At 38.3% G+C, this 25297-nt stretch overlaps 2 protein-coding genes across 3 annotated transcripts; both read right to left on the reverse strand.

Moving 5' to 3' along the window:
* Positions 1-208: 208 nt before the first annotated feature.
* stmn3 (stathmin-like 3) lies at positions 209-19423 on the reverse strand. The gene is made up of 6 exons (XM_028406531.1): positions 19313-19423; positions 15929-15985; positions 5379-5474; positions 3909-4087; positions 3359-3550; positions 209-461 (listed from the first exon to the last, which is right to left on the reverse strand). The coding sequence occupies exons 2-6, from the start codon at positions 15945-15947 to the stop codon at positions 402-404; spliced, it is 546 nt and encodes a 181-aa protein (XP_028262332.1). The 5' UTR covers positions 15948-15985; positions 19313-19423; the 3' UTR covers positions 209-401.
* Positions 15929-24950, reverse strand: arfrp1 (ADP-ribosylation factor related protein 1). 2 transcript variants are annotated; one of them, XM_028406530.1, is made up of 8 exons: positions 24608-24950; positions 23515-23602; positions 23286-23368; positions 22158-22239; positions 21956-22026; positions 21770-21870; positions 19313-19436; positions 15929-15985 (listed from the first exon to the last, which is right to left on the reverse strand). In XM_028406530.1, the coding sequence occupies exons 1-7, from the start codon at positions 24698-24700 to the stop codon at positions 19349-19351; spliced, it is 606 nt and encodes a 201-aa protein (XP_028262331.1). In that variant the 5' UTR covers positions 24701-24950; the 3' UTR covers positions 15929-15985; positions 19313-19348. The 2 variants fall into 2 exon arrangements, with proteins under 2 accessions (XP_028262331.1, XP_028262330.1); XM_028406529.1 differs by lacking the exon at positions 15929-15985 and having other exon boundaries at positions 17816-19436.
* Positions 24951-25297: the final 347 nt, after the last annotated feature.

Genomic DNA, 25297 nt, shown 5'->3' on the forward strand with positions numbered 1-25297 from the left:
TTATGCATGGGTAAAACTGGTGGACTGTCCCAAGACAGAATCATGGAGTCATGGAATCATAAAGTCTTCAAGGGCCTAACACTGAAACTGGTTATCACAAAGATAGGAGAACAAGCAGACACGCACTCACCTTGACTTTCAAGGTAACTTAATAAGTGTTTTTAATAAAACAGATGATAAACCCAACAAAGACTTTGTTTGGCTCAGAATCTGACTTTATTTCAGCTGCATGACTTTTATCACAATATGTATCTGTGTGAGCTTGACCTAAAATGAAACATTTGAGTACTTGGTGCTGATTATGTAGAGTCCATTTTGACAGGTGAAAGGTGTGATACTGGTGAATACTGAACGTCAGGAGAACACGCAGAAGATTTTCATATTTTGTTGCCGCACACACTTCAGCCAGAGAGGTCAGCCTGACGCTCCTTGTTCCTGCGTACTTCTGCAGCGTGAACTTCCTGTGAAGTAAAAATGAAACTTATTGGCTAAAAAGATAAAGGAGAAGGGGATTCTGCAGAATATGAAACTTAAGCACACATTTATTAAGAAGTCTCTGAAGCTGATGATTAATTTACAAATTACAGTGTAAGGACACTGACACTTGCGCCTTCATGCCCTGGTTAGCATCCAGCTATTGCACTGAATCTCTGAACCCTTATTTCAGACCATAGAACAGCTACTTGTGTCAGCAGGCACATCCGATGAACCAATTTCCTGCTTCCTGAGCCATGTGGCTAAATAAGTGCTATTACATAAAATACATTTCATGAGAAATGAAAGTGAACCTTCTGTTAGGGACAGAGGCAGTGATGGAGAGAAACAGGAGGTGGTCTTATTTAGATGTTCATTAGTGGTGAAGGTGCATAAAAGCAGTTCAGGAAATCTACCCTGCTGTATTGTATTATTAAAATAATTAGAAAATTGTGAGTGTGTATACAGTAATGTTTAGAAATTGCATAAAAACGTGATAAAAAGCCAAATACAACCTCAGACAAAAACAATATATACACCTTTACAATATACCATTATTTATTTAGCAAAATGAAGCAAAAAAAACATGTTTAATACTAGGTACTACCTATGATTCACTTCCTTGTAGAGGCACTTTTAGCAGCAACAACTTGAAGCAATAGTTTCCTGTATGATTTTATCAGTCTCTCACATCATTCTGATGTAGATTAGCTGCTGTGCTTTAGACATTTTTTATGCTGTCGGACCCAGTTTCCACTAAGCTTTAACTGTCAGACAGATGTCCTCTCTAGATGTTGTCTCTAGAACATTCTGGTATACAGAGGAGTTCATGGTCCACTCAATGACTGCAAGGTGTCCAGGTCCTGTGTCTGTAAAACAAGCCCAAATCATCAGTCCACCCCTGACTGTGCTTGACAGTATGTATGAGGTGTTTCTGCTGACATGCTGTGTTTGGTTTTCAGCAGACATGGTGGTGATCATTAAGACCAAACAACTCCACTTTGGTCTCATGTGTCCATAGGACATTGTTCCACAAGTGTTGTTCTTTGTTCAGATGCAGTTTAGTGAACCTCAGTCGTGCTTCCATGTGCTTTTTAGACACAAGAGTTTTTCTCCTGGTAACCCTTCAAACAAACTGTACTTGTTCAATCCTCTTCTAATTGTGCTGTCACATTAACACTGAGCATGCTCAGTGAGGTCTGTAGACTCTGACATGTAGCTCTTTGTGTACCATATATCTCTGATCTTTGGGTGAATTAGCTGGGATGTCCACTCCTGTGAAGATTGACAGCTGAATGAGTGAGCTGAATGTTCCAGAGCCGCAAACTGTCAGAACATCTGTTTTTATAGAGTCTGTACACCTGCTGATGATCAATTCATCAAGGACTGATGATCAGCAGCACCTGCTGCAGCTCAACTAATTAAGAGGGGACGCAGTATGAGTATGAACATGTTTTTATTCTTTTTTGGTTCATTTTGATAAATAAATATTGGCACAGTGAAAAATGTTAGATGTCTGAGGTTATATTTGTGTAATACAAAGATCCACTATGATCAAATATTTTTTTATTACGGTATGTTTTTCACGCAAGAAGACTGTTATTAAAACAGGGGGTGCTCACTTTGAACGTGACATGAATTATAGGTTTTGGGATAAATGAATACCACAGCACTACCTGCATACCCACACACAGAAGACTCATAGTTAATTTCGAGTGTGAACACATTAGTACAGGGAAGAGGAAGTATAGTAATTAAATGTCACTTTTTTCAGTCAAAACCTGTCAGCACATATACTGCCAAGCCAAACAGGAAAAAACTCTTACAGGAAACAGCATGCTTATTCAAATCATGAAAGAGCATCCATGCAATAAATGCAAACCTATGCAACAGGGCATACAGCAGTCTAGCACAAACATTAGAGGCCAACCAAAGGCCACTGAATTGATGTTGAGTAAAAAGCTAGAATTTAATTTAGATATAATAAAACCTCAATTTTACATACTAAAATTATAGGCTTTTAGTATTGCACTTCCTGCACATTTACCCTTCACATATTTAAGCTCTCCAGTCCAGCTCAAATGAATCAATCAGCACTCGCCCTGTATGTGGTCTAATTACTGGCAGGTGGAATGCATGTATAGTCTGACATAGTCCACCTACAACTCTAATACAAAGGTAGCTTGTGCTAAGTCAGCACAAATGCGATGCTCATCATTTTAAGACTTTTTTTTTCTGGTTGGCCATTTTAACCTTGAGGTCTACAGGGATTGACTCACATTTGGAGCCAGCCCCTAGAGGCCATGTGGTGAACTGCACTTTTGACACTTCTGCACAGGCTTTGTTTCTTAGCCGCAGAGGTTACAGCTCAGTTCTGCCATTTGTAGCTCAACCTTTCACCCCCACCACTGCTGCCAAGTCCACTGCTATGGTGGATTTGACACTGTGTGGAAGAGGCTTAAGGCAGCAGGTTGTTGCTCTGCTAAGTTTGGCTAAGTAGTGCTAGCCCTTGTCTTTTCTCTTTATAGTCAGATTTTGCTGCTGCATTTTGCATTGTGTTAAATGACTAGCATGTGGGAAATAAAGCTTTAAAACTAGGAAAACACAAGTTATTTATTTTTTTCTTTTAGGTTTTAACATGCTATAACCTATTTATTCTTTGATGGATAATATGAAAAAAGCTTAGAATACTGTATCAACTCTAATCTAAACCTCTAAACTTGTTTTGTTGGCCCAGGCATTAAAAAAGATTAAGGTGGATAGCATTTTTGAGATGGTGAAGTGGTGATTATGTCAAAAAATGAGCAGGAGAAGCACTACTATTATGTCATTTTTGTGCACATATTGATTGATCAACTGAGAAGTAGCAGGACAGAGGACTTGCCTTCTTACGCAGCCTCTGTTTGAGAGCGTTGAGGTGGGCCTCGCGGTTTTCTTTGCTGACCTCCATCTTTTGAAAGAGCTTTTCCTCTGTCTTCTTGGAGAAGTTGTTGTTCTCCTCGCGTGCCTTGTAGAGAACCTCCTGCACATGCTCCCTCTTCTCCGCCAGCTGCTTCAGCACCAGGGCCTCCTGGGACTACATGACGGTGATCACAAAAACTATGGCTTTACCATTAACGGATTAACCCAGATTTAAAATAAATCTTTAAATAAGACTTTTAACCGCCCTGCAAGGGTTGACTAAGATGACTTTAATATCCCATAATGCAACTTTATGACATATTATTGTGAAATGCAAGCTTTCCACTAACTGGAGTTTCAACAGATCTTGAGATAAAGTCACTTTATTTTGACTGTACGTAGTTAAAACACCTGCTTTTTTACAACAGTTTGGTGGTGGTTGAATATACTTATTAAATATTGTACAGTGGCTGTTGTATAACGGCCTTTTCACTTTATGATTACCATATTACCGCATTGCAGGGTCTGTTTACCTTCCTCCTCTCTTCGGCCGCCTCCAGCCTCTTCTGGAGTTCTTCCAAAGACATGTCCTTCTTTGGGGGTGAGGACAGAAGCTGTGGTTGGTTTCTGTCCCCGGACTGATCAAAATCCTTTAGGATCAATTCAAATGCCTGTCCAGAAGCTCGCTTGTTCAAGCCCTTCACCTCCAAATCTGAAAGATTTACAGAGAAAACACAAAAAAGTTAGCTTTCTCTTTTGTGTGGTTTAAAGAAACAGAATGTTTGGAGACATGAAAATGCTGAATTCCACCGTAACCATCTGTGAAGCATGGTGATGGTAGTATCATGGCTTGAACTTGTTTTAGTGGATCTGGACTAAGATGGCTTTTGATCATTGATAGGGCAATACATTGTGAAGGCTAAAGGAAAATGTCAGGACATCTGTTTGTGAAAGACGAACTCCAACATCTCAGACTTCCTCCAAGCTGTTGTGCACGACTCATCAGCAGTTACATTTAGATGCTGCACAAGGAGGTCACAGCAGATACTGAAAGCAAAGCTCCACATACGTTTACTTCTGACATGTATGTATTAGTGGATCATTTTCCTGAATAAACACAAGACAAAATGAAATACCATAAAGGACTCCACACAATCAAGTGATTACCAAGTGATACATATTTCACACAACAAATCATACATCTGTTGCTTCTGCAGATAGCAGAAACACAGGAAATGAAACTAGCTGTAGGCTTGCACATTCATTGCTTGTCATCACATGTCATCCTAGTGTAAAGTACAACAGAAGTTCAATGGGGCAGCAGCAGGTCATTAAGGCATGTGATATACAGCTATAGTAAATGTTATTACCACAGTGTCCTCAGTACACCCACAGCATTTTAGCAGGACAAACAGACTGCTGAAAATGCTCCTGACCTTATTTTAGCTTCAAAGTGCTGGACAGTGACACAGGCCATGTGACCTGGAAACAGGAAATGATTTCTTCTTCCTATTGTGTTGTAGTCTACAGGGGCTCAACAATTATGCAGTTGCTCACGTTATTTTCCTGCTGGGTCTTATCAGTCATTATGTTTCTCCCCCTGTTTTTCCACAGCTATATCTTGTGACAATTTCCTAGAACTGATTTAAAAATGTACAATTTAAAAAGGGTTGAAGAACATGTCCTCAAGTACATCCCCACAGGTTTGAAAGAGTTTAGCTTTAAGGATTTTTTCCATCTCATGCTTGATTATTTGATTGCATCTCCCTGGAGTGACAGCAGTTTCCTTTTGACATCACACACATATCCAGCAGCCCCATATAATACTAATATGAACATAACATAGCATTAGGAGGTAGGTGGTTGTATTGATTGCCAGTGTAAGTGCCTGTTTTAGATTTATAGTAATAAAATAGGAAGAAAGGTAGTCAGACAGACAGAGGCAGACAGATTGAACACATTTAGACATAGACAGATACAGGACTGTAGGCAGACACACTTACCTCCATGCTGATAGAGGCTGTTGGGATGTGGCTGTGTGTAAAAGCAGGAACAGAGCAGAGACAACATGGACATCTCTTTGATCTTGTCTGTGTAGGCTGAGACATAAGAGGAAAAAAAGACAGAAAGCTGAGTTCTGTGGGAAAGGTAAATGCAATAAATATAACCAACATGCATCAGCGACACAACCCTCATCGGCCAATCACACTTATACTGATATGAATATAGCAATTTGTATAACAGATATAACACATCTTTTAATATAAATAATAAAATAGTTAGAATGAGTATCAATTTGAACACATATTGCATTATCACATGGCTGCTGTGAATGCTTGATGCTGATTGATATAAACACTGGATGGATCACTGTTTAAGATAAACAGATGTTAATGCTAAACAGCAAGGCATCTCTTTTTTGTTCTTTCTATATCTTGATTTCTGGAAGAATCATAAATCTTTTTCCACAGGTAAATATGGCGTGCCACAGGGCTCTTTTCTGTCACTAATTTTATCCTCTTTGTTTTTGTATTTCTCCTGTAGGGCAAATAATATTAGGACACTTTCATTTTTACACAGACGTCACCCAGCTGTACCTTCCCATTCAGGCCACTGACCCTGCCTTTGTTTGACTGTGCCAATTGTGTCTTCTATCTTTAAATTATTTTTGGCTAAATAAAAAAATTCTTATTTTTTTTAACTCATTGTGTAACATTTGCAAGATGTTCTGAGCAGACTATTGTCAACTCGATGTCTGCGTCGCCATGGTGCATCGCACGGTGCCATTGGGCTTGGACATTGGTCACAGCAACGCAGAGGGCTCTGAAGGTGCACAAATCTGGTTCAGCACTTCGACACAATTCACTAAACATGCTTATACAGAACTTGTTTGGCTCCATTTGTGTGAGCAGACTGTCTGTTATAAACTGATGTTTTAGCAATGAGCAGCTCATTTTTGTCAAAGTTCTTTGTTGTTAAACTGCCAGCTGCACACAATGTATGAGACCCGGCACTTCTCTCCCAACTAATCTTCAGTACACATCTGTTTTAAGGCAACTCATTATGTCTTTATGTCTCACTCGCATGCACTGCAAATGTATTATCTGGTGGTGTAGTGGTTAGCACTCTCTCTGGGTACTCCGGCTTCCTCCCACATTCTGAAGACTTGCTAGGTTAATTGGTGACTCTAAATTGCCCGTGGGTGTGAGTATGAGTGTGAATGGTTGTTTATAACATGCATTAATTGGACCTGATTGGTGTATTGATAGTTTATTTGTACTAAGTTTGTTTAGGTTTAGCCACAAAACACTTAAAAAAAAGTCACTATGAAAGATTAATCTGAAGGCCTTTGTTGCCGTGGTTACAATAAAAGGAAGCATGTGGACTGTTCAGGGAGTAACTTATGTTACTTCACCTGCGTCCTATTCAGACTGAAGATATTTTTGAATGTGTAAATTATAAAATGTGATTCTTCCATTGTTCTGATGTGTTGTGACTACTGCCGCTGAATCATTTCCACATCAGCCTACAGATTCCTCAGCAGAGCTTGTTTATCAGGAATGCCCAGAACAATTGACACACTGTTGATGTAGGGAATGAAAGAAATGACAGCTCTGCATGTGTTTGTATTTTAGTGACTCAACTTCCTGCTAAGAGTCAGACCAAATTGCTTTTGCTCTTTTTTCAGTTTTCAAGAGTACTGTACAAAGTGAAGGAAGACTCCATGATGTCACACCTGAGGCAGACAGAAGTGAAGGAGAAATACCAAGATCCATAAAGTCTCATCCATCCAGACATTTACCCTGGGGTTAATATCCATCCATTATCTAGTAACCCACTTTGTCCTGCAGTGCAGGGTCATGGGGCCTATCCCAGCTAACTATAGGTGAGAGGCGGGGTACACCCTGGATAGGTCACCAGTCCATCGCAGGGCAAAACACAGACAAACAACCATTCACACTGACCAATTAACCTAACAAGCATGTCTTTAGAATGTGGAAGAAAGCCGGAGTAACCGTGCCGCCTAGGTTAATATCCATTAGGGACATTTCTTCTTTAATCAAGTGTTTTTATGACCCATCATGAACTTCATGACTTAACTTGTTTTCACTTGCCCTTAGGTTTAGATATGAAAACTACATGTTAGTTTACTTGGTTAGTGTAAGACAGTTAAATTAGTTATCCAAGAGGTCTAACAGAAAGACAAACGGCAGTCAGTCACACTCACCTCACCTCAATTAACCAAACGTGCATGTTGTTAATATGCGGGAGGAAGTCATTAGTCCTATAACATTTATTCAATTTGTTTTTTATGAACTCTGTTGTTATGCCTATAATTAAACTAATCAAAAACTAATGAAACTTAAACATGTTTTTAATTTATTCCATATTATGGAATATATCCATATCCATGTATGGGATTTTGATATATATGTGATATGCAGCCTAATGTTGCAGTGGTTCACTTATTAATAACGTTCTGTCTGACTTTCTTTTAAAACTTGAATTAAAAAAAATCTGTTTATTATGTAGTATATCATATCATATATATGTGTTAAAAGGTTTACCATACTCATTAAAAACTACTCAATTAGGTTTAGTCATTTACAACTGCTTGGTTACATTTAGAGCACACACATTTTATAAGGAAAAACTGTCCCTTGGAGTGAAGTTCAGATTCCACAAGCTGCCATCTTCTCCTGTGTTTGTCTGATTAGAAGCTGTGGTGTAGTGTTATTTTTAGAATACCTGCACTATCATCTGGTCTGCTTGTATGCAAAACAACACACCTGTTGTCAGGAGGTTGTCTCAGTCAATATCACAATCAACATAATGTGCCTACCGAACTGGCTACTCCCATCTATGCTCCTTTTTTTTATTGTAGCCACAAACTAATTAACCCTGCTGAGTAAGACTGGCTCATAGCTGAAACACAATAGAGGATAATCCAGGCGCAGCCTGTATTATGTTTTTTTTTTTTTTAGAATCACGGTGATGTTTCTAATTTAAAGGGACAAAGAAGTAAACAATCATGGAGCCCCACACCTGTTTCTCTGTCAGACAATCATTTATAATCTCCAGCGTGGAACCAGTGTGACAGGTTTGGGATTTCAACACAAGTACAAAAAAAACAGCAGGATCAAAATATAACCCAGCTATTACTACTACTGTTGTAAAAAGACACAGCCAGGCAACACCCTCCAACTATCATCCATTAGTGGCCACAAACACCATACACCTTCATGTTGAATATATTTACAAATTTTTTCTTGTCTATAGATTATACAATTGCTTATTGCTTATATGAGATTAAAAACCTTCTTGGCGGTTTTATCATTGCAGAGCATAATGTAAATGTGGGATGTTTTGAAGTAAGTCTTAGACACAGACAGCTTGTAAAGGGAAAAAAATGGTTGAACCTGTTTTTACCTTCATCATAAAAAGCTGAATTCCTGAGGTTATTTTGCATTGAAGTGATCAGGAAGTATTAACAGGGAAGAAATGAGAGAAAAACATTGTCTGTTCACTTGAATGTGTTGAACATGTGATCTGATTTGCATCTTTGCACTAAACATGCTCATGTTATGTAAATATAATAATAGGGTTACATTCACTGATACAAAATATGACCATGCACAAAGTCTGTTTGGTATCATTGCGTGACTTAAACTACAGCACACCACAGTGCAAGTCAGGAAAAGGTGTTATTTTTAGAAAACTTCTAAATTATTAAAAGTCACGCAGCCTTTGGGATATTTGTGCGACGCATGCTGCAGGCTCTACATCCGTGCCTGTGAGAGTGAGCGAGTTTGAGCTTTTTCTATTACCTAATCTCACAGAATGGATTTGAATGCAGCTCACACACAACCTCCAAAATCAATATTGAGACTAATGGTAGCAGCAGTGTTGCTAACCACAGAGACGGGGATGATTTGTATGTTGTATCCATGGTGAACTAGTAAACACATAATGTGGTGTCTGACCCCTTCCTGATTTTTTTGTATGTTTGTCACATGTAAATGCTTCAGATCATCAAACAAATGTAATTAGACAAATTAGACAAAGATAACAGACGTAAACACAAAATGCAGTTTTTAAATGAAGGTGTTTGTTATTAAAGGGAATAAAATCCAAACCTACATGGCCCTGTGTGGAAAAAGTGACTGCCCCCCTGTTAAATGAACTGTGGTGTATCACATGTTTGGAAAGCTGAGTTCAATTTCTCTAGCCACACCCGGGCTTGAGTGCTGCCACGCCTTCTCTCAATAAAGAAATCACTTAAACAGAAGCTGCCTGACAAAGTAGATCAGACTAAAAGTTCCTAAAAACCAGACATCATTCTGCCATCCAAAGAAAATCCAGGAACAAATGACAAACAAAGTCATTGAGTCTATCCATCAGTCTGGAAAAGGTTATAAAGTCAGCTTTGGGACTCCAGTGAACCACAGTGAGAGCCATTATCCACAAATGGTGAAAAGATAATGAACCTTCCCAGGAGTGGTCGGCCGACCTAATTTACCCCAGGAGCGTGGCGATGACTCATCCGAGAGGTCACAAAAGACCCCAGAACAACATCCAAAGACCTGCAGGCCTCACCTGCCTCAGTTAAGGTCAGGGTTCATGACTCCACCATCAGAAAGAGACTGGGCAAAAATGGCCTGCATGGCAGAGCCCCAAGATGAAAACCACTGCAATAGGGACATAAAGACTGGTCTCAGTTTTGCCAGAAAATAACTTGATCATCCCCAAAACTTTTGGGAAAATAATATGTGGACTGACGAGACAAAGGATGATGTTTTTGGAAGGTGTGTGTCCCATTACATTTGCCGTAAACACAGATGTAATGGGACACTAGTGGCCTAGTCGAAGTTCGACCTGAATCCGATTGAGATGAGTGGGCCACAGTTCTTCCACAGCGCTGTAAAACACTCATTGCTAGTTATCTCAAACGATTGATTGCAGTTGTTGTGGCCCAACCAGTTATTAGGTTTAGGGGGCCATCACTATATCACACAGGACCATGTAGGTTTGGATTTTTTTCCATTTTATAATAACCACCATTTCAAAGTGCATTTTGTGTTTACTTGTGTCATTTATGTCTAATATTTAGATTTGTTTGATCTGAAACGTTTAAGTGTGACAAACATACAAAAAAGGAAAGAAATCATGAAGGGAGCAGACACTTTTTCACACCACTGTATGATGACAGCATAGACTTCAACAGCATGAACTGAGAGGAAGGTTATTTATAAATGCTGCCATAAGGCAAGATGATTTACAGATTTCATGCCTGTAAAGGTATAGGTAACATATTCTGTAAGATTTTCTCAACATACTTTCCATCACTATTTACCTACATTACAATTGGTTGTTTACACATGGTTACATTTATCATTTTTGTCCTAAAACACACAAATCCATAGCATAAAACACAAGCGGTCCCCTTCCATGGTCGCCATTTATTCGCAACGAGTCTCCACCTCTACTAACACACAGACATGCATCCAAGGGCTGAAAGATCAACCTAATGTAAGGTTGTTCCTAGTGAGGATGGGCTGGATTAAAAACACAGCTAAACAATCCCTCAGTATCCACCAATCAGAGAAAGAATTGACTTGAAAAACTGATTTGCTGTGGCTGTAAGAACATTAAACAGATGTAACTTTGTTGTCTGAGTTTTTTTTGTGCTTTCAGCCTTAAATAATATTAGTGATGAATGTAAACAAGATCATGTTTAAGTTTCCTCTTCTTGCCATGATAGCACTGTTTCTATTAAGGACTCTAAAGTGCAGTGACAAATGAGCTCAAACTGACTAAATTGGTAATAAATGTGGGAAATGCTCAAAACACTGATTTGTTTCTAAGGATTAATGCTCTTAAAATTACATCTGAAAAGGCAGTCTAAACAACAATATTATTATTTTACATTTATATGGTTTAAAAGATATTTAAATTAACATGTGTGTGTTTTTTATATCTTATTATTTGTATCTGAAACAGATCAAAAGATCATTGTTAGTACCTACATCTTAGCATTAGGAACAGCCAGTTTACTGCTCAACCATCAACCATCTGTTGTGTGCTCACATTTACAGCATATCCTAGGAGACTGCTCATAGGGGAATTGTCTGGCTTTTCATTAGAGCATAAGACTGAGAAACAGTTGAACCAGAAAGTTTACTTTACACATACCTCAGCTCATTCCCTAAGTTGTTGGCAGCGACTAAAAGGAGAAAATACCTCATTTACAAATCTTAAAAACCATCACATTAAACGCATGCTATGAAGACTCCAACCACTAGGGGTGCTGTAGAGCATGGTTTTATGTCAATGTCAAGTATTTATTTTTCATTAAATGCCACTATATTGGTTTCAGATAGAAGGCATCTTTAGCCTATGTTTATTGGGATAATTTAGCGGTCCTCTAACATAAAATGTGACAACTACCATTAAATCAGATTAGCCACAGTTGAAATTACAGTTGATGCAGCAGTATTTGAATCATCAGCGTGTGTGCTATTAAAAGTGAAGATATCTTGAGCCTGTTTTACCCACTGAGCTTCAGGTATGTAACTAAAACACAGACATTGAGGATGCCAACCAATGTATGGCTGGCACAATAAAGTAATCTACACAAGAAAAGCTAGTCGATGTGGATGAACCAGTCAGGTGTAAAGCCTTTATAGGTTTTGTAGCTGGGTGTTAACACCTTGTCAAGCCTTATGGGGTGATTCTAACAACCAATGGTAACCTGTGTCGGGGCATGAGCTGGAACAAGTCCTGTTAGATGACTTCATCCACACAGAACCTAAAGGATTTATTGCTGAGGTCTTGCCAGATATAATGGATGATTGTCATAATGACTCATCAGTGCACTAGATCTTAGGTCTAAATAAAAATAGTACCTTTGCCCTGTTTGTAAGCATGGCTGTATCCAAATGACTGTGCAGCTAATTTGTCCTACACCATGGCAGCAAAATGCACCACTCCCACGAGGAGGGCTCCTCCTATGTTTGTGTGCTTGGAACATCTTGTGTTGACGAGCCAGAAATAAAAGCCAGTCATGTCCCCAGTGGGTGTTGCTACTGTGACATTATGACAGTTGCATAAGTGAATATGCTACCATTTCCACAAACAGCTCACCTTGTGTTAAATAAAATAACACAGATTAGTGTCTGTGTGTGTGTGTGTGTGGATTATATTAAAAGTTACAAGAACATTAAGATTCAGACACAGATTGATCCATGCACTAGGCATTTACATTACATTTGGTGCCAAAACACGCCCCCTGCTGTTCTAAAATGCAGATGCAATTGATCACTTCCTCACTGACAGCATACAGTAGATGATAGAGATTATGGCAGATGTGTTCCAAAGTTGTATGTAGCTAAATTCCTCATTTATACAATATCAAGTGCTGGTGGCTGAATTAGACATGAATTGTTGAGGTGCCTGATTTGTTTTTCCCTTTAGTGATGTTTTTGTGAAAACAACCTTGAGTCTTAGTTGGTAGACTAAATTTAGAAACCCTTCTCTAAAGAGGAGAGTCAGTGAAGGTCCTTCCTCCCCCAAAAAACAGGAAGTTAAGTTTTATGTCCCTTCACTGACATGTCAGGAAGAGTGGGATTTGTGCACTCAGCACAAGGTCATTTATTATTGAGATGGGCCCATCAGGATTGATGCATTTGTCCCACTCAGCATCACAATCACATGTTTCCTTCTGCAATATGCCCAGCCACACAGTTTCAAGTCAAATCTAATCATTTGGAACTCTGCCAGAGCCTGTCTTAATTGTTTCAGCCATAAATGTCCATTTGCTCCATTAAAAACCAATCAGTCACAGAGCCACTAACAACACTCTCCGTTTTTAAATCCAATAAACTCTTAGAAGCCCCACAGCTAAAGGTGGGATTTAAATGCTTTTAAAAAAATCATCAGATGTAGAACTTTCTGATGGTACTTGAATGTGCCAAGTGTGACAAGAGCTCAGTTGGAAAATACAACCAAATGAATGGTGGTTTTTCCTCACAACAATAGTAGATTTAACAACATCTACTCAGATGTCAAATATTTTTTAAAAATAATCTACCCAGAAGTGTCTGTCTGAAAAGTCTGCGTGTGTATATATATATATATAGTATATATTAGTTTCCTATAAACTTTTTGAGCCCTGAGAGCACATGACATGTATACTTGTTTATTGCCTTCTGTCATTAGGGGACACATCAAAAACACTTGCTGCAGAATATATAGCTATGTGTTGACGCTTCTTTAGCATCTTTCTGCACGGTGAGTCACACTGTGAGTGGGCAGCTCTGAGAAATGTGTGGATCTGTGAAGCCCTACACAGTTTTAAGGTTAGCTTGAATTAACTGGAAATACAGCATACCATACAGTCACCTCTTAGTCATTAAAATGGCTGACCTGTGCACCAGTGCACAACAGGGTAGTATTATGGAAGTGATAAAATCTCAGTTCAGAGCAGAGCTAGTTAGCACTCATGTTGACACACTAAGCTGTGAACATGCTGCGTCTCTGCTTTTTTTCTCCCTCCAAGCAACTAGCTTTCTGCTGTACTCCTACTGTGGATGCTGCAGGTAATGAGTCATGTGCGTGCATCACAGAGACACATCAAGTGTGCACATGAAGGGATACATGGGTGAGACAAGGGTGGAGACAGAGCCAGAGAGCGTGCATTCTGCTTTTTGATGTATTATTCAGCAGTTTGGTTCAAAAAACAAGGCACAAATATCATCTTACTTCTACTATTCAATATAAGTAAGGATTTCAAAGGATTATTTAGGGGACGTTGATGAGGATCCCAGCAGGGAAATAAAGAAATCAAAATAGATGAAATATACTTTGCAATTAAGTTGGGAGATGAATGGATGACAAAAGATGAGTCACTGGAAGATGGTTATAGAATTCTGACTACATATTGGCATCAGCTCACATCCCACTTCACAACCTGAAATCATACATAAACATATAGTGAAGATCAATGGAATGATGAGAAGTGGATTAAAGTAACATATGAATCTAGGAATACTGCGTTTTGTTCCTACATATTCCTACAATTTTAAACTAACTACAGTTCTTTTTGTTACATTACCTGTTTTCTTCAGTGGTTAAACATCCTAGATCAGAGAACTACACCTTATTTGTATAACTTTGTTTGGGTTGGAAACATATTTGGATTGATTCCTGAGAAATTGGAGACTGAACTTAAACCAAAAAAAGGTAAACCAAAAAAAAAAAAATACTAATAAAAAATAAAATCGACACTTGACACAACAAAGAAGCCATTTTAAGTCCATGTGGGCTCTTGTAAGTAATTATGCTTAATTATTATTAAGTGTAAGTGAGTTTGTTATATACAATTACACCTCCTAGAAGTGTCATGGCTGTAAACATGTTCATTACTGCTGCAGTGTTGCCCTTGTTACAACAGAGGTCTATTGAAACTAACTCGCCCCCTAAAGGCTGCCAGAGGAACTGCAGTTTTTGACACTGGCTTGCTTTCTCAATCCTGGAGGATGCTGCTAGATGAAAGCATTCCCATAAGCCTCAGCTATGTATTTTATGCAGTGCTAATTAGCAAATAGTAGCATGCTACCATGTGATACCTCAGACTCCAAGCATGCAATAAAGATGACTGTGCTCCTTACTGTCCTTTACATCCCTTTTAAAAAAGGATTACAAAATTGTATTTTTTTTAATAATGTTGTGTTGATCATTTCTAAAACATTATCACTTATTTCCTTTTTTAATTTTTCACATTCATGAACACATTTTATTTTGTCTTGCCTTAAGCTCATTATAATTATTAAAGTAGCACATGGTAATACTCTCACACAAATATCAGCACCGTCATTTTGAGCCTGCTGTGCATGTTAGCCATTGTTAGTGCTGATATAACTGAGTATATGGCTCCACGTGTATGAATAATGAAACTCTCCTGGTGCAGAGACTATTAAATATTTGTTATGGATTGTTTTATAAATGTAAAGAATTGATGTGCTTCTGATGATCATGCATGTGTGATGTCATTGCATTGCTTTAAGTATAAGGGAAAATAAATAATCCTGCTTTTAGTAGTGTTTTTATTAGTGTTACTGTATTTAATTGCATTTTCTGTGACGGTGAAAATATATTTCTAGTTTTGTTTATTGTTTATTTATTACTACTAAACTATACTTTACACTGACATTTGCCCCAGAATTCATTTTATTGACCTGTAGTTAAAAGTCTTTAGAATGATACAGATAAAAACCCAAAGGTGCAGCTGCACGAGCAGTAATACACACATAAGCACTGATCCCTTATTCTTGTTGTCTTTACATGTCTGAATATAGCTTTTATACATCTGTGCCTCAGCACAATAAGAAGAAACCCTCTGTTGCCATGACAATTACACAGATGCACGCATACCCTGTCCACCATGAGCATTCTAAAATAGTCTTAAATCAACCTCTCCATTCTCCACACCTCACATAGACACACTGTAAGTGTCACAGTATTTTAACTAACCAATGAGTTGATGTGGTCTTACCTGATACAGTGCTGGTCATTGTGGCTGACAGTGGAGAACAGAGCCGGAGGATGCTGCCTGATGGAGAGGAGAGAATGTGAATTCAGAGGGAGAGAGGATGAAGAAAAAGAAGAGAGGAGGGAGAGACACAGAGAGAGAGGGAGAGAGAGAGAGAGAGAGAGAAATGGGTTGGGCGTGTGTCTGTGCCCTGAATGGTGCAGTGCACAAGTGAACAATGGGCAGCACAGGCGGGGTGAAGATGCGGTAGGAGAACAGTCACATGTCAACAAATACAAACGCTTGTGTGAACAGATTATCATCACAAATAGTACACATACACATGCAATGCACCATAAACAGTCAGGCTACTTAATTACATGATTACAGTTCACTAACGAACCTTTTGTAGCATTAACTGCATTAAACAGAGCTACAGATTTAAATCTGACTAATAAATACTTTCTTTAATGGGTGACAGGCTGAAAACGAATAAGATGCCAAAAACCAGAAGCTAAGTGTTGAAGGGGCTTTTCTTAACTGTGATTCTGTTAGTCTATAGATTAAACCATTGATCCATCATCACTTGCCAGCCGCAAAGTCCTGTGTTAGGAAATGGGTTGGGGACATTTTTAATGACCTACAATCAACCATATGTGACATTTTCCTGGTGAGGACGAGCTAAAAAAAATACTCGCTTAGGTTTAGGAAATATCACAATATAATATTTTATGGGGCAAAACTGGCGTCGTTTTGTGGCTGCCATGGTAACACACGGCGTGCAGTGGACACAGACATCACAGCACAGTGGTTGTTTGCAGGGACTAGAATTATTGACCTCATTTTCCTGGTGATGATGGCCTGTGGAGATAAAAAGCAAGCTAAAAAGTAGTCAACTTGCTTCTTTTTTATTTCATAGTAATGTGTTTGCTTGCAAATGCACCAAATTCTCAGGTTAATATACTGCCCCCGCATGGACAAAACATGCATAAAAAAGCTTTAGTTAGATTACACTAAATATTTATGTCATAATGAAAATTTATAATTACATTACAGAGAAATTTTATAGCATGGATTAATGTCTAATGAGGAACATGGATTTCATATACAAACTATCATACTTGGTTTGAATAATAAAAGTAAAAATGCATGTTATTAGCAGCCCTTCCAGAAATAATTCTGATAATTAAAGATCATGTGACCAGATGGGAAAAGTGGAGAAGTGTGCGGGATGCCTCTCTTAAGTGATAGTGTTTGTAAAAATAGGTCTACAGGGAGGGAATCGGGGGTCAGAGGTCGTGAGCGGTGACTCAGGGTTAAGTAATTTCTTGTAAGTGAATCAATGCTATATAGACTGGAATAATGCAGAGTCACTGTGATCAAGTATATGCTAACGCTCCAACAATATGAGTGAAACACTTATATACTATAACATAATAGCTGACTAAACATTTGATTCATGCTTCTTATTAATCAGTTCATGCTGAGTGACCTGCAGTTTCCTGGTTGTGATAAGAAATAATGTTGATTAATCGTACATCACAGCAGCAGGCGCTGCATTGATTTAACAGCACTCTAAGTGAAAGTAGGACAGGTGCATGTGTGGCAGAGAAGCATTAGCATTTCAAATAGATCAGTGTTTTCTGCTGGTGGTAATAATAAAGCAGCCTTCTAAATACATCTCTGTGTAATATTCAGGGGCTTTAATGAATAAAGAGGTGCTGGATGAAAATGAACTGTGCAAGAGATCCAGAGATAATTATAAAGATCTAAAAAGTAGCAAACAGATTTGTTATTTCATTATGCTAATTGCTGTCATCTACTGGATGACACAATAATACAATAAATGAAAAGGTCTAATTTTTTTGATTTTGATTTCAAATTTTGTGTGCTTCAAATGACTTGAAACGATCAGGTCAAAATGTTTTAAATTTTATTCCCTTCACAGTACTGTAAGAAGTTGTGATCAGCGACAGTATTATATATGCAGCTTTAAGTCAAACATGACAATTGGCGTTTTATGAAATGAGAAATTTATTATAATAACAAACCATAACTTTGCATGTATGTTTATTCTCCTAAAGTTTTTGTTGTACTACTTCATACATCCCGAGACAAACTGCTGGTATTCAGTGAGGTCAGCATGGTCTCTGTGTGTTTTTATGGACTTTATATGCATTTACTATTGTGTCCGTAGTGTTTCTGCAAATAATGCACGTTTAATAATGCAATGTTTCCAAAGTCAATCCAAAAAATTATGAGTGATCAAACTATGCAAGCCTTATAGAGGCCAAAGGATACTAATGAAACCACTCATACCAGTCTGTATGGAGCCTCATTGAGCTGCTGTCTGACGCATCAACAACCACCTAGTTATGCACAACTGTCACCCCTCACAAAATAGGACAAAAGGGCTCAGATGTGGATGTGCTATAATGTGATTGCTGTTTATAGTATCAGTTCATAGTTTTAACAGAGCGCTATCAATTGCTCAGTAGGACGACTACAGCATTCCCTATGTTACATGTCATGGTGCAACATGAAGCCACAGGGTTATTTGTTGGCTATGCCAGTACACTCATGTGCCACAACCAAACTCCGAATGAGCTAATACTAGCTAGCTTAGCCTTTCCACGAACGAGGAACAAACAGCACTGTGTGCATGGCAGCTGCAGACTCCATGATCAATATGTGGTTGTTCCTGTTGTACTACCTAATTTTAGCCTGTCTACAGGATTGTATGGTATTTGCTGACACACTTTTGTCTTTATTTAAATCAAGTTTCCAGCAGATTAGCTTGTTTTTTTATACAGGCTAGAATGGACCTCATTACTGTTTGGAGTCAGGGGTCGCTTTATAATTATCTGGAACACACATACCCTTGTCCCTAACAACACCAAGCCAACTAAAATATGTGGCTATATCAATATTCACATATTCTATTACAAAAAGTGGCCCCAAAAATCTATAATCAGCCAGGATTGAGGTTAAACACAAACTAAAAAAAAAACTTTTTCGAAAAATGTCAAAATGGCTGCAGTGTCATCATCAAAAAGAGGAGCATTCAAAAATTATTTATTATTATGTTGCTTAGTGCATCTGGAAGTGAAGTGTCAGTGCAGACAGTGAAGCGCCATACAGATGCTGCAGCTCTAACCCCAGCCAGCAGCACAGTCTGGGCTGGCTTCTCACACACGAAGCAGAAGAAAACGTGACACACTTTCAAAAAAATGTAACAGGCGCAAACAGACACATCTGTTCAAAGCACATCTGAAGTTATGCTAGGTGGTAAAAATACTGTCACACTCTTAGAATCAGAAATCCAAACCGCTCACAGTCACAGGAGGAGACGAGGAGACAGTGTTCCTCTCTATTGTTTATATGGAATGTCCTTGAGAAGGAACTCACAGTCCGAACTAAGAGCCAAGAGATGACGCTGACATTTTATGTGATGTCCTTTTGTCGGGGTGGCCGGTGAATGTTTCTGACCACGCACTTTACCATCCACTCGATGCCTTCGTTCACTCCATCCCTGCAATGGAACAAATGTTTTGTTACTTTCTCTTTCTTCTGCATAAATTTGGAACAGTGGTTTTGTTGGGCAAATGTTTGAGCTGGTAGTGCTAAGGGACAATAGTACAAAATAAGAGTGGTTCCTAATCACAAATTACATGAAGACAGAAGGACCATTGTAACAGAACTGCAGTCTACAGCCAGGAAACACTATGAAAAAAAAAATAAACCAGCCATGTCTGTACCACTACAACACTTAACCCTCAGGCATCATTGGGGACTTTTTTGTCCATTTGGATAATTTTTGCCTCTTTACCTGGCCACCATTTTATCTGTGTTGGTGCATATGGCACAATTTTGTGTAACAAAGACTCTCTCTAGACACATTTTAGAATTCCAATTTAAATTTTTCAAATACATCACCAGAACATGGTGAAACAAATTTACTACCCTTTTGTGTCATTAGGGGACAAAAATGTCCACTTACAAAAAACTGCTATAAAAAATTAACAGATTAATATTTTTTCTTACTTTTTTCTGCATAAATATGTTAAACAACTTCAGCCCTGCTCAAAACTACCAAACATTAAATCATTTTGAGGAATTTAACCCTTTAAATGCCAGTTTGATTACTTGATGTCACAGTAATTTCTTATGAAGAAAACTCAAAAAATGAGTTATTTTCCACAAAACAAAAGTTAGGTGGCTAAGGCATTGTTTTTAAATCTGTCATGGATATGTCAAAGATTAGCCAAAATATTGAGTTTGATGCATTATTAGTTTTTGTGTAGCAGCAGTTTAAAAAAATACTACCCTTTTGTGTCATTAGGGGACAAAAACGTCCACTTCCAACAAAGTGCTATAAAACTTAACAGATTAATATTTTTTTCTGCTTTTTTCTGCATAAATATGTTAAACAACTTCAGCCCTGCGCAAAACTACCAAACATTATATCATTTTGAGGAATTTAACCCTTTGAATGCCAGTTACATTACTTTATGTCACAGTAATTATTTATGAAGAAAACACAAAAAATGAGTTATTTTCCACTAAACAAAAGTTAGGTGGCTGAGGCATTATTTTTATATCTGTCATGGATAGGTCAAAGATTAGCCAAAATATTGAGTTTGATGCATTATTAGTTTTTGTGTAGCAGCAGTTTAAAATGGTATTTTCCCATTAACTCCGATTATAATACTACATTTTTTAATATCATAACTATAACAACATATAACCATGCATTTCTTGATGTAAGGGTTTTCTTCATAAATAATTACTGTGACATCAAGTAATCAAACTGGCATTTAAAGGGTTAAATTCCTCAAAATGATTCAATGTTTGATAGTTTTGAACAGGGCTGAAGTTGTTTAACATATTTATGCAGAAAAAGGAAGAAAAAATATTATAATCATAATTATAATTATATAATCTGTTAATTTTTTATAGCAGTTTTTTGGAAGTGGACTTTTTTGTCCCCTAATGACACAAAAGGGTAGTAAATTAAAGTGACGCCTGAGGGTTAACCCTTCAAAAGTCAATCGTTTCTCAATCATACATAAAAAATTGTTTAATCATGAGTTCCTTTTTTAACACATCATGGATTAATTTTTCATTTAGCTAATTTAGTTACAATAATAATAGTATATTGTGTCATTGCCATACAATAAGGATGAAAATTAAGTGAAAAATACATAATATTAACCAGTGTGAAACTACACTACAGACTGTCTTCCATCGGTTCAAGTACAACAAAGCAAGTTTGACAGTTGCAGGGTTTCTACTTGACTATATTAAAATATTTCACATATATCATTCTCATTCTGATGAAGTGTTTTTGTGTTTATATGAATGAACATATGGGTTCTAAGGTGCAGTGAACCAGTTGGAGAGCAGCAACTCATCAACTGATTTGCATCACTCTGTCAAAAAACTGTTCTATAAAAGGAAAAGCGCTTGAAAACAAGATGCGAATAAACGGTTTTATGTACAAAATACTTAATAAATTATTAAAGTGGGATGAACAGCACACCAAAAATACTTATAGAAATATTACAACTGCATGATGGCTAGCTAGTAAATCCACTGTTAGCTTGTGAGCTGCAGCAATTCACCCTAGAGTTAAAATGGTAGCAGACTTTTTAGCCATATTTTACAAGGACAGCTGAATGTCACTTTGAGCGATTGTACTACATCTACAGCACAGCATGACTTGATGATAGCAGTATCATTATTATGGTCTTGGTTTGTTAGCATCATCCAAACTGGTGGTAACACAGTAAATTCTAGTAATAGAAACAGAAGTACTAGAGAGCAGCAGATAAAATTCATCATTTAATACAGCAGCTCTCTTACCCTGTGAGCGCAGTACAGGGCTGGACTAAGCAATCTCTTTTGCCGATCTTCGGGGCGCAATCACTGAATGCTGTTTTAATGTCCGGTACTGACAAACAGTTCTGAGAAAATGACACAAGACATGACATCAGCAGCATCAAAATGTGTTTGTTGCTTTATATGAATATACATGGATTGTGTTTTTACCAGTACGTCTTGCTTGTTAGCTAGCACAAGGAGTGGAACACCTTCCAAGGTCTCGCTGCTGATCATTTTCTCTGGAAGAGATGAGAGCTCAATTATTGAATCAACAATAACTTAATTGAATTAAAAAAAACTGTATTTGTCCCCAGGGAGCAATTAAAGAAGAAGAACAGAGTCCCAAACTGCTAAAAAAAAACGTATTTACCAAAGGCCTCCTTTGATTCAGATAGACGCTCTTCATCAGTTGAATCTATCACATAGATAACTCCGTGGGATTCAGCATAGTACTAAAAGTCAACAAGAAGACCACAAACAACACATCAGACCAGCCTCATGATTAATACAGGAGAATCAGCATCACCAGATGTTCATCCTCATAACTCAACTCCTAATATACACAAGTCAATGAACCTCTGATAATATTACATAACTTTTCTATTCTGACGATCTAAACAATGCTGGCTGCAGACAAAGGTATACATCAGAGCAGAGATGGGTTGTGTAAGTATTAAGGCTGTTCCATACTTCGCGAGACAGAGAACAGAGAACTCGCTCCACGGGTGGTAAAAGAAAAGTTCTTTTCGGCACGGAGGTACCATACTCCGCGAGACGTGTGTGTGCAGAACTCCTCGTACGGCCCTCCTACGCAGCGCACGTCACACTAGGGTGACAATGCAGTTGTATTGTAAATTGTGAGCACAGTCGTAGTTACCTGGCCTAACGAGCTGATAATGTTCAGGGAAGAGGGCACACAGCATGACAATAGATAGAATATCAGTGTAGCTGACTGTAGCAGACCTCTGGTCTGTGTGAGTTTAATTCTGTGAACGTGTGGATGACTGTCTGCAATAATACATCCCGTCTCCCGGTGTTTAATGTGCGTCCAGCCACTGTAACACTGTGATCAATACTGGGATTAGTTTTTATATCGCCACCTTTTGGACAGACGCTCTCCTCTGTGTGCCGTGTTTCTCCTTCCAGGAGCTGTTTGCCAGCTGCTCATCTAAACTGTCCATCGTCGTTGTACTTCCTCCTTCTGTCTGTGTGTTCTGCACCTGAAGCCCTTGCGCTTCTCCACATTCATTACGCCCACAATAAATTCCGACCAATCACAGCATGGTTGCCGCACAGCCTTGAAAGAAAAAGTTCTGCCCGAACCCTGTGCACAAGAGTGCGGAACAACGGGCGGTCCGAGACAAAAAATGACGTCATTTTGTGGGTGTAACGTCTGCAGGGGGGAGGGAGTTCTCTGTTCTCGCGGAGTATGGATCCAGCTTAATGCTAGTGCAGAATTTCTTTCTGAATATTGTTAGCACAGCAATTCTGAGCTCACTTTGTCCCACAGAGACTGGAGCTCCTCCTGACCTCCCAGATCCCAAAACATTAGACGAGCCTTGCCCACATCAATTGTGCCAACTGTGAAAGAAAATGAGAGATCCAATGAGATTATGTTATGGTATTTTCATTTTATAAGGCAAAAGTATATTGTAAAGTGATGCAGTTGCAACAAGTCAATCACAATACATCAAACACAACATCAGTCTCACTTGTACTTCACTTACTGTTCAGGCCAACTGTAGTTGTGATCTTTGATAAATTCATCCCCTTATAGTTCTTACTGAACTTTGTTTTAGTCTGCTCCAGAAAGGTCTGCAGGGAGACACAGAGAGAACATTTGGTAAGCTTATACAGATAAAACAGTAGATAGTTCCACAAAGAGGTTCTAACCAATAACTGGCACCGTCCATATTTTGTTATTTATTTGGTATCCCAGCTTGTTTCTTGCACTGCTGGTATAATGGACTGTCTCAAGGGCAACAGCTCACACATTGCAGTTGTGGTAAATTGCTAGGTGCATAGAGCCTTGTTGGTTTGTTGCTTGTAGAGCTTGTAAAGTCAGAAACTCTGTATTCTCCTTCAGTACAACCATGGATGTTGTGGAACAACCCTGGCAAGACTCAGGGTTCTGGAGTTTAGGTGGAGCCATTTATGCATTGTGAAAAGATCTCCTCTTGTGGCCTTCACCACAACAAACCATACCATGTTGATAGCTTGGATTTTATTTCTGCTACAGAAATTACTGCCTGATGAGCTTTCTTCTCTTTGCCACCTCATACATTGTGAGAATGGGATTAATGAGCCACTAGATAATTTACTCCTGATATCCATAAAAATAACTTATTAGTGGCAGCGGATGGTCAACTGTACTGTGCTACCCTATTCAGAGGTCATCTCAGTGAGTGGCCCACAGCATTCTTTGAGCTCATTCAAAGAGACGTGACGGCATTATTTCTAACAGATCACGTTTAGAACCCCACTGTTGTACCGCTGTCTTCTCAACGAACCTAAAGACAATAGCAGAAAACAATAATATTACGTCAGCAAAATCATGTGACTGTTTTTTTTATTTGTGCCTCAGTTCCCCCAAATTAATGGGTATCGTCCAGGTTGTTGTTGCAAGGATATACCCAGAATAGTAGCAAAAACAGTTTAACCTGCCGTCTGAATATCACATACAAAACTAGAATGCCAAACAGTTTTATGTATGCCATCCACTCGAATTTGGAAAAGAGACTGGCAGGCGACATAGCTAACGTACAGAGGAGTGGAGGAATAAGCTAGCACTATACATTTAAAACATATCACTGCATATACCGTTTTCCCGGCGTTGTCCAGTCCCAGAATCAAAACGCAGTATTCGTCCTTCTGGAACATGTATTTATACAATCCAGATAACAAAGTATACATCTTGGAAAAAATTGTAAACAACACACGTACTTGCTAACTACCCTCGACAACGTTCGCTTGGTAATTTACCTTAGCCTATTTATGAGGCCAAAACACACACCACTGTTGCCTCATTATAATGAAACAACAACAAAAATGTCTCTAACTATGAGAGGTTAAATATCGAAAATACATAAAATTAGTCAGGTAAAGCCGTGTTTAAGTGTCTCTGAGCAGCAGCGACGCCATTGACGCTACGTGTAACCTAACCAGGAAGTGCTTCTGGAAGAATTATGGGAAATTGAGTAATCCGGATGTCATTTGACACACATTTCAAAAGGGGTGGTTTGTTAAACTTAAACTTCATTTCCCAAAAAGCATTTCGATAACGTCAACGCGTATTAAAGGAACAGTCCTCTCATAAAGAGAATTGTCGTCTCTTCTGAAAATAGGCTAGAAACTAGGCTCAAATGATTCTGCTTACAGTTATTACATAGTTATTATTATTTGCTTACCACAATTTTAACTACAGAATTTACAATAAAAAAATTCTAATCATCAGAAGTTATAACCTTGGTCTTTATTTGTTTTCATACTAATAAAGCTAAGCAATAGTCA

Source organism: Parambassis ranga, chromosome 5, assembly GCF_900634625.1.
Source record: "Parambassis ranga chromosome 5, fParRan2.1, whole genome shotgun sequence".
NCBI classification, from domain to species: domain Eukaryota; kingdom Metazoa; phylum Chordata; class Actinopteri; family Ambassidae; genus Parambassis; species Parambassis ranga.

Excerpts from the sequence above, each read along its gene's own strand:
- stmn3 (XM_028406531.1), bottom strand. Across the intron at positions 4,088-5,378 it reads CAGCCTCTATCAGCATGGAG|ATTTGGAGGTGAAGGGCTTG; the intron begins GTAAGTGTGTCT and ends TAAATCTTTCAG. Across the intron at positions 462-3,358 it reads AACAGAGGCTGCGTAAGAAG|GAAGTTCACGCTGCAGAAGT; the intron begins GCAAGTCCTCTG and ends TTTACTTCACAG.
- arfrp1 (XM_028406530.1), bottom strand. The coding sequence starts at position 24,700 with ATGTATACTTTGTTATCTGGATTGTATAAATACATGTTCCAGAAGGAC. Across the intron at positions 23,369-23,514 it reads AACTACAGTTGGCCTGAACA|TTGGCACAATTGATGTGGGC; the intron begins GTAAGTGAAGTA and ends TTTCTTTCACAG. Across the intron at positions 22,240-23,285 it reads TCCAGTCTCTGTGGGACAAA|TACTATGCTGAATCCCACGG; the intron begins GTGAGCTCAGAA and ends GTTGACTTTTAG.